The 9920-nt window shown below is 54.9% G+C and overlaps 1 protein-coding gene across 1 annotated transcript; it reads left to right on the forward strand.

Moving 5' to 3' along the window:
- Positions 1-6991: 6991 nt before the first annotated feature.
- On the forward strand, positions 6992-8538 carry SST (somatostatin). Its single transcript, XM_086754846.1, has 2 exons — positions 6992-7184; positions 8135-8538. Exons 1-2 carry the CDS (start codon positions 7047-7049, stop codon positions 8345-8347), a joined length of 351 nt encoding a protein of 116 aa, XP_086610972.1. The 5' UTR covers positions 6992-7046; the 3' UTR covers positions 8348-8538.
- Positions 8539-9920: the final 1382 nt, after the last annotated feature.

The following is a 9920-nucleotide window of genomic DNA, read 5'->3' on the forward strand; positions in this document are numbered from 1 at the left end:
TGCCCCGCTTGCCCCGGATGAGCAGGCTGCGTAGCCGCGACCTCTATTTCCCATCGACTTACTCAGCTACGCTTGCAAAATAAATACAGTATTTTCCTGGATCATGGCTGCGTTTCCTCCTGCTAACAGATATCTTTTTTTTAAACAGTGATGTCACAGCTTTTCCAGGCTGTTCAGCCGAAGCAATAGTAATCGCTCCCTTACTGTCCGCGGGGCAGAGGTCTGCAGCCATCTGGCACAGCCGGCCCGTGCTGGCGAGCTTGGCTCAGCGTGGATGGTGTTTGCAGAGGCGAGGGTGCAGCCACATGTGGGGCTGCCCTACAAGTGTTTTATGCCTGCGGAGCCCACAAACACCGAACTGGTCAGGCCTGCCCAGGTCAGTACCACTGGGTTATTTGCCCTTTGAAAACCAGGCTCCAAATACAGGGTCTGACTCTTGCCGAGCCTCAGAAGAAAGAACACCAACCTGATAAACTAGCTGGTTTCCAGGAAGCTTCCTAGAATGAGCAGCTCCTTCCATACCCATCTCCCCCTCCTCTCATATAAAGACCTGCCCAAGTTTTCCTTTTCTTCAGATTTCTTCTGCACTGAAAAAAAAAAAAACCCAGCAAACTCACCACACTGCCAGCTCCTTCCCCATTTTACTTCTCAGCACAGGCTTCAGGAAGCCTGTGTCAAAGGCAGCGTGGCCAGCAGGCCCAGGGAGGGAATTCTCCCCCTCTACTCTGCTCTCTGAGACCCCCCCGCAGCACTGCATCCAGCTCTGGAGCCCCCAACATAAGAAGGACACGGACAAGTTGGAGCGAGTCCAGAGGAGGCCACAAAGATGATCAGAGGGCTGGAGCACCTCTGCTGTGAGGACAGGCTGAGACAATTCGAGTTGTTCAGCCTCGAGAAGAGAAGGCTCTGGGGAGACCTTATAGTGACCTTCCAATACGTAAAGGGGGTCTACAGGAAAGATGGGGAGGGACTTTTGAGAAGGGCATATAGTGATAGGCCAAAGGGTCATGGCTCTACACTGAAAGAGGGTAGATTTAGACTAGACATAATGAAGAAATTCTTCACTATGAGTGTGGGCAGGCACTGGAACAGGTTGCACAGAGAAGTTGTGGATGCCCCGTCCCTGGAAGTGTTCAAGGCCAGGTTGGATGGAGCTTTGAATGACCTGGTCTGGTGGAAGATGTCCCTGCCCAGGGCAGAGGGGTTGGAACTGGATGGTCTTTAAGGTCCCTTTCAACCTAAACCATTCTGTGATTCTATGAAGGTCTGTTGGAGAAATGGGGATTCAGGATTCCTGGAGCTGGACAGGGCTCGGTGGGTGCCCACAGTGATGCTGTGAACCCAACTTTTGCTGCGCTCATCAGTTTATTCTCTAGTCCGTGTGCCTGGTTTTGGTGCTGAAAAACCCGTGCTGAATAAAAATGGCACTAAAACCTGCAAGGCTTACATGCAGGCACCACGGCTGTGACTTTCCAAAATGTACGACCGGACCCTGGGACACCATCGGCGCTGGCTTTTTCCTGGCAGGGCTGGGGGCTGGCTCGCCTCCCCTTGCCCATCCCGCACCCCCCAAACCCCGCAGCAGCCCCGGCCCCGGGCCCGGCGGGAGTGCTCGGGGCTCTCGCTGTATTCTGCCGGGTCTCCAGGAGAGGGCAGACGAGGACGGAATTTCAGCAAAAACTCCCCGGAATAAAGACAGGAGCCCTGAAGGAGGGAAAAAAAAAAAAAAATGCAGCCCGACCTGTGGCGTCTGTTGCTGTTGGCTGTATTATTTCGTGATTTCATGTGCTCACTCCATCTGTGTCCATCACCTTTTGCCTTCTGCTACTAACTCCTGGCAGCACGGGCCAGCATCCGTCACCGCAGTAGGACAGGTAAATACCCTGCTGCCCTCAGCTCCTCCTGCTCTGCCCTGCTTCTGCACATCTTTCTGCTCATCTTTCCCTTCTCTGACTTCGGGGGGGGGGGGGGGGGGGGGGGGGCTGCGTTCAGCCCTACGGATGCCCTGGCAGCATCCTAGGAGCCTGAAACTGGGAATGAATCTCAAGTAGCAGTGACAGAAGTCCTGATCGCAGCCTGGGCTCTTAGACAGAGACACGGCAAAAATTAGGGAGTAGGAACCCTCCTCTGTGAACCTCCACAGCCTGCCTTCCCTCCCACTTTGCTACCTGGGGCAGAAATCTCAGAGACCTATAATCAACAGGTAGTCCAATTATTTTGGATTTGTGCTCCAGTTTTACTACAGAAACAGTACTTTATCCAGAAACCCCTCAGGGCTCTTGCAAGTCCGTGTACAATCCCGACACTGCTGCTCTCCGCATGGCCCGTCCCAGGGACACGTGCTGTCATTCAGCAAGATTTTCTCTCCCTTATTGAGCTCTTCTTTTCCATCATCACTCAGGCATGACCGCCTGCTCTTCCTTCTCCCATCTGTATCCCCTGGGGCAGTATCACCCCTCCACAAGCTGGAATGTGCTCTATTAGGTTTTCGGCAAGCTGTGAGAGCTATGGGGCTGTCGTGGCTTCCTCACCACCCCCCAGCACCAGCTGCATGGCCAGAGCCAGGATGAGGAATTTCATGGCCCCAGCTCCCAAATCACAGCTCAGCCCTACCGAGTAGAGTGCCAGAATATAAGAAAAAGGGATTTTTCGCTGCTGCAAGGTAGTTATATACGGCAAAACTGTCCTGCTCATGAAAGCAGGGCTGAGAAAGTCTGGAGAGCGTTTTGTAGCCAGGGAGAGGAGGTGTGATGAGAGCCGATCTTGTGGCCACAGTGACAGCAGAGGGCACGCTTTGCTGGTACAGTGCTGAGCGTACAGCCTGTGCGCACAGTCCCAGGCATTGCTGGACTAGAGCGAGCTGGAAACATGGGTGTAAGGAAGCAGGCACAGGAATTCAATGCCATTCAATTGTCTGCAAAGCCACATGCCCCGCAGCACTGCGGCAGAAAGAAAGGAACAGAATCGCCATTGCCGCAGCTGAGCGGATGATGGATTTATCTGGCTGGGGAATGAGCGTAAAAAAAAATCCAGACCACACTGATCCCATAGAAGAGCTGAGGGAGGGGGGACTGGTAAATCAATTTGCAACTTATTCACCGCTCCATGCCTGTGGAAAAGTCACAAGGGCCTCTGGGGGTCTGCCCTTACCCCTTTCCCAGGAGTCCTCAGTAGGAGACGCTCTGAAGATGTACAGAGTAGGCAGACTGTTTCTCCACTCCCTCCTTGCTGGTTCATTCAAGTCAGCACCAGGTAGTTTCCTGAACCAACACACATGTTTTTCTCTTAGTTTAAATGGTATTTTTCCTTTAGATTTTCCTTGAAATTAAGTGTCAAAACTTCAGATGGAGAACATCAGAGTGACTCTCCCACATACTACCTGAGATCAACAAGAACTTTGGTCCCTTCAACATTTTATCCATCAACAAGGCTCAGACCTGATGGGAACTCACTTTATCTCCTTTAAGTAGGCTGAGATGTTTATGGGGAACATTCCCACAAAAGCCTTGTCTCTGGTCCTGCCTCCACCAGCCTTGCAACTTCAGCTGAATCCCAAGAAGGGAAAAAGAGCCAAGGTGGACATCAGAGCCTTCCTGAGGCTACTCTGACTCAGGAGCCATGTCATCTCTGATGAGGTGCAGAACCAGAGAACAGAAAAAGAGCACACCCTTGCTTTCCTCAGGCAAGCATCTGAAATTCAGCGGGACAAACCCAGGACATTTCCCTGCAGTGATATTTCTCCTGTTGCTGTAGGACACCAGTGTAGTTCCTTCAGTCTCCCCCAGTCAGAGGAGGAAGCAAGGGCACAGCCCCTCAGCTCCAGTGCTGCACAGAGAGGTGCAGTCAGAGCCAACCTGGTCTTCCAAACCTTATCCCCATGTGACTGAAAGAGCCACAGTAGCCAGACTGACCATCGAAACCAGGGATCCCCAATGTCACTGAGGATCTGTGCTTGCCTGGAACTAGACCATAGGGAGCATATCTCCAGCTGCAGCAACATTGCTCCTAGCCCAAAGCCCTGTCAGGTACCATTGCTCTGCAGCAGGATGCCCTGCACTGACAGATGGCCAGGGAGGGTAGGCAGGGCAGGGCTGGGGTGAATAGATGTTAAAATGAAAAATAAAAGGTGAGTGAAGACAAGGAGGAGCAGGGAATAACTCTGGAGTGAAAGTCTTTAGTAGGGTGGAACTCATGCACACAGAAGTGCTGCAGGTAACTGGAGAAGACTGGGATGCTGAGCAGCCTAGCTTTGGGCAGGACATCAAGAATGGCCTCTCAAAACCCCTTAAGGACTCAAGTCTGATATATTCTCCCATTTTAACCCAGCATGACCATACCAGCTTCCTAGAAACAGCCCTGCTGGGCTGCCCAGAGCCCATCCATCTCAGACTGAGCTCTGCACCTCTGCAAAATCCCATTAAATGTGTCTGAGTCCTGCTGGCTCCACACAAAGTGGGCAGAAAGCAAGAATGGTGAGGAACTCATCAAGGAGGTTGTTCCTGCACTGTGACAACCCCTACAGCTCCCGATCCATGTCGGTGTATGGATGGGTCCTAACAGTGCTGAAACAGCACAATTTTCTGTCCCGTGCAGCAATCTAAGGCTGCACCCCAACCCTGGGAAACACAGGCACTGAACTCAGCCCTGCTGCCCATCAGCGCAGGTCCGTAGCTGTGGCAGCTCGAGGAGCTGGTACCCATTCCTCCCCACTCAGGAGTGATGGGGGTTCCCTTTGTCCCCTTCCCTTTAGGGTGACAAGCTGAATGGCAAAAGGGTGCCAGGCTGGACAGTTGCTGGCTGTGTGAAGTGGCAAGGGACATCAGGTAACAGCTTCCAATAGCCACCAGGGAATCTGAAATAACCCCGTGCTGCCTCCCATTTCCATCTCTGCTCCTCCTGATCCAACACCCAAGCAGGCTGCTCTGCCCTGGGCTGTGGGAGCTGGGACGAGCTGCTGGGGAGTTGGGGACCCTTTGCAAAGCTGGTCCAGGCTGGCACTGCAGCGTGCCACAGCTGGGTTGTGCTGTGCCAAGGATGAGCAGGCTACAAAAGCAGTCTATTCCCTGTGCAAGTAAACAGGGAGAGCCCAGCTTGCTGCTGGCACAGCTGGGAGAAGTGGGGAAATCACTGTTACTGGGAGAAACCATCCCTAGGAAATCTCTCTTGATGGTAGGCAAGAGGGCCAGGATAGGCCCAGATGTCCTGGCATCTGTTGCCTTGGCCAATTGCCATGCCCAGGACTGGCTCTGTTTCTTTGACTGCAGGAGGGGAGAGATGCTGGTCCAGCTGCTAGCACAGGGACACGGTGGAGAGAGCATCTCTGGAAGTCATGACCCTTGGAGCCAATCTGCTCTTTTTGCGTCCAAATCACTCCTGTTGGCCTTGGCAGGAGGCTGTGTACTTTGCCCAAAATGAGGGAATGTGTCTGAGCCAGACCAGGGGCTTACTCCTCTCTACCAGTTCCCCCAGAGCAACATCAGTGCTGGAAGACAGAGTCCCAGGAGTGCAGGGCTTGGCCTCTTTCAGGTCAGGCAGTTGGGGAAAAGCTGGCTGTAAAAACAGCTCAAGTCAACCCAACCCGCAGATTCTCCTGGGCTACAAATGAAGGCTTCCTCTCTAATGGGTGTCATTCATTTTGCACCATGATTTGGGGAGAATTCAGAGGATAAAGACTTAGTACGGCTGCAGATGGCTGCACAAAGGAAGGGAGGCAGTAGCCAGGGAGGGCAGTCCCAGTTCAGCACAGACGTCTTCCTGGTCTGGAACCAGTGACGAGCACCAATTTCTCTCGCTGGGCTGTAAAGCAGAGTAGGAACACCTTGGTTGATGCTCCATGTTCCCAGGTCAGCCTCAGCAAATGCAGCTGGCAGTGCCAGGGTTGTAGCAGGGAGAGGCACACTAATTCCACAAGAACTGAACCGTCCTTTGAGGGATTTCTGAATACCTTTGTGTGGCACTTGGGTCCTTGTCCACACAAAGCCTTTGACTTTCCTCAGCTGGAAATTGAGATAGGAGAGAGAGAGGCACTCATACCCCTTTTCCAGATGGTAGCTGAGTCCCTTCCTTGTGCATCCTGCTCTCCTCCTGCCAGCCGGGAGGCTGCAGAGGCCCATCCTTCAGGGTGACAAGGACTTGCAGCAGCTTTGCCCAGTGTGAGCATCAGCCAGCTCACAGGAATGGGCTAGAAGAGCCAGGACGGGCTCATCCCCCGTGGGGCCAACAGGTCCAGTGACCCTGAAACAGGGCCGGGGGGTCTCTGCAGGCTCAGGGACCTGCATGCCCGGACCCAAGCACCCATTTATTACTGCTCCCCGAACTGCAGAACGATGGCAGAGCCGGGACACCCTCCCAGGAGGCTGCCGGCTGCCAGCGGAGCTGCTCCGACAGCCGGTGGAGCTGGCCGGGATCTGAGGGAGAGTCTGGACAAGGACCGATGCCAGAGAACCCCGCGGGGGCCAGGGAGGCAGAAAGGACCCCCGGGAGCAGCACAGCATCCCCAGTCCCTGATGGAGCCGGGGGCAAATTCGCCCTTGAGTGGACCCTTCCCTGCTATTCTCTGCAGCCGATTCTTACCCGACGGGGCGGGGAGCCGCGCTAGGGCGAGGGGCTTTGTCACCGGGACTGCTGGGGGGCTTAGCCCTCCGGCATGGGGAGGCAGACCCGCGGGGTAAGCTATGCACAGCCGGAACCACCACCCCACCGCCGCACCGGGGGGCTTGTGGCTGGGGAGGAGGGAGCGGACGAGCAGGGTCTGGGGCTCCGGAGGGGCGGTGATTTGGGAAGAAAACGCGCCAGGGGGGAGTGGTGGGAGGGGGGAGGTACTCGAGGGGGCAGCTTGAGAGGAGCATCTCCGATCCATGCCCCTCTTCTCCACGGGTCCCGGGCAGGGACCCACCCCCGGCGGCGTGGGGCGAGGGGGGCGCCCCCGCCTTGACGTCAGGAGAAGGGTTTATAAGGGCGGCGGGCGGCCGGGAGATCCCCAACGCCGGAGCCGAGCCGCAGCGGAGCCGTCAGCGCCTCCTCGCCGCCGCCTCCTCGCCGCCGCGATGCTGTCCTGCCGCCTCCAGTGCGCCCTGGCCCTGCTCTCCATCGCCCTGGCCCTCGGCACCGTCTCGGCCGCCCCTTCGGACCCCCGGCTCCGGCAGTTCCTGCAGAAATCCCTGGCTGCCGCCGCCGGGAAGCAGGTGAGAGCCCCGCGACGGGGCGGCCACCCTGGGCACCTCTCGGGCACCCCGACGGCCCTGCTGCAAAGCCCCGCTTCTCGTCCAGAGACCCCCCCGCCCCTATTCCTCATTTGCAGACCCTCCATCTCCCCAGCAGAGCCCCTGGCACCCCCACTGCAGGCTCCCAGCTTCCTTGCTGCAGAGCCCTCCAGTTTCCCACTGGACATCCCTCAGTGCAGACCTCCCCAATGTCCCCATTTCAGTCACCCAGTCGCTTGCTGCAGCTCCCGGTTCCCTGACAGACCCTGATTCCCTGGCAGATCCCTTGGTTCTCTGTTGGGTTCTCTGAGCCAGTCACAGGCTGGGCAGCTGGGGGTGGGAAGCAGAGACCTCCCCCGGGCCAGCCCAGTTGGGTGCTGGTGGGTGATGAGGAGCAGCCGCTGCCGGGGCAGAGGGCAGAGCCCCTGGGGAAGCTCTCCAGGGCTCCTCTGGGGTGCTGAACCAAGGCAGCTGCCCCGGTGCAGCAGGATGATGTCCTGATCCATGCAAAGGGGCAGCCAGGGCTTGGAGGGAGAAGAGGAAAAATAACCCCTAGTGAGAGGGTGACCCCACTCTGCCTCCCCTGCAAGCTCCCCCAAAGACCTTTCCCGTGTCACTTTAGCAGCAGTCTCACGGCGTCCTGGCTGAGTCTGGCACAGTGTGCCGGAGCGGTGGGAAGGGAAGGGAAGGTGCTGTGGTGCTCAGATGAGTTCCTTCCCTGTGGTCTCTTCCCCACACCAGGTAGATGTCAGTGCTCTTCCGCTCCGCTTTATTTTGTAGGCGCGGGCTGGGCTCTTTGCTCCCCTTCTCCTCCAGAGTCCTGCGTGTCTCTAATCCGGGCACGAAGGTGTTTTAGAGGGACAGAGCGGTGAGCCCCCAAAAGCCAAGGAGTAACTGAGGTCTCTCTCTCTTTCTCTCTCTTCTCCCCCAAGGAACTGGCCAAGTACTTTTTGGCAGAACTGCTCTCAGAGCCAAGCCAGACAGAAAATGAAGCCCTGGAGTCTGAGGACTTGTCCCGAGGAGCTGAGCAGGATGAAGTGAGACTGGAGCTGGAGCGCTCGGCTAACTCGAACCCCGCTCTGGCACCCCGGGAACGCAAAGCAGGCTGCAAGAACTTCTTCTGGAAAACTTTCACATCCTGTTAGCTTTTGAAACCCATCTCTCCTCCTCATCCATCCCTGCCTTCTTCCTAGCCCCCCGCCCTGAGCAGAACCTTCACCACAAGAGGCGAAGACTGTAAATACACAATCCACGGTTATGGTGAAATTAAACAAACAAGGAAAAAAATTGAGTTTGATTTCCAGTTGTTTTAATAAAACTTTCTGTTCCAATTGTACATGATTTGCTTGAGTTGTGATTTCTGACCAGTTCTTCAATGACATGCACTCTGCAACTCTTTCAGATGTACTATTTTTAATTCTTTGTTGCAATAAAGTTTACGTTTCAAATGGTGATGGTGAGACTTGGTGGTCAATGAGAAAACCTAAGTCACTTCTCACGCTGCTTGTCTTCAAAATGCTGCCTGTCTCAGGGCAGCAGCAGCAAACAGCATCCACACACACGCACATGCACATAACATCTCTTAAAGCTATTTTTTTTTTTTTGCTGCGGTCTTTCTAGGGGACCTAGAGACACAGTGGTATTTTAGATGTCAAATCACTGTAATTGTGGCTGAGTCAAATCCAGAGCGCTGGCACTTCAGCCAGTCTAGGGGATTTACACCCATCACCAGAGACATCGCTGTAAATCACAGCTGTGTATTACAAGCGATGGGGATTGTAAAAGTGGTTCACAGTACAAGTTTACCCCACACATACCCTATTCCCTCCTCAGCCACAAACACTGAAACGTTTTCTTACCTGGCATATTTTACTCTTTGCAACATCCTCGCCAAACCCTGCTTCTGGGATTCCTTCGGAAAGTTTTCCTTTGTTCTGCTGAGCAGGGGGAGGTTTCGCATCCCTGTGAAGCTGAGATGTTAACTCCGTGCCATCAGCCCCTCTCCATCTAATAAACAGGTTGCAGCGGTTTTTCTACCCACTGCATCATCATTAAAGGCAATATTAAAAGGCTCAGCAGGGTAGGAGATGGCATCAGGAAAAAGACGCAGTTCTCTCAATGGAGAACAAATTCTTTGTGCTCTTGCAGAGTCTCTTCCCTTTCTGGCAGTGCTGGTTTGTGACATGCAATCATGGGTGAGTTGGAGCTGCAGAGCACGCATCCTGCGTGCGGGACAGGTGTCACTTTAATCAGAAATTCATCATTCAGGACTAAAGGCAACAAATATTTTGTAGCCATCATACATGAAGGAAAGGTGAAAAATGGGGGATCTTAGAGATGTTCATGGGCGGAGGGCTGAGCACAACCCCGGTGGAGGTGGATTTCCCACTGAGGGCATGTTAAGTCACCTCTGGTCTGTGCTGAGCATGGATCTCTGTGGGACATCATTCCTGATGGCTCAGGGGCCATCGCCTTTATTTTTGATCTGCGTCTCTTTTCCCTACGGGCTAGATTTGAGTTGGGAGCAGGTGCATCCCTTGTGATTGTGAACTGTAGCAGTGCCAGCGTGAAATCCCAGCCCTGCCACCCTCACCCACCACAGGGCTCAGTGGCAGGGATCTCCATAGGGAGGGGAGCTGCTGGCATCAGCCCCTCCAAGCCCAGGGGCAGGGTTGGATGTTGCCCTCCTTCCCGGGAGCTGGGCAGCCCCGCTGCTGC

This window comes from Chlamydotis macqueenii, chromosome 9 (assembly GCF_036417535.1).
Source record: "Chlamydotis macqueenii isolate bChlMac1 chromosome 9, bChlMac1.mat, whole genome shotgun sequence".
NCBI classification, from domain to species: Eukaryota; Metazoa; Chordata; class Aves; order Otidiformes; family Otididae; genus Chlamydotis; species Chlamydotis macqueenii.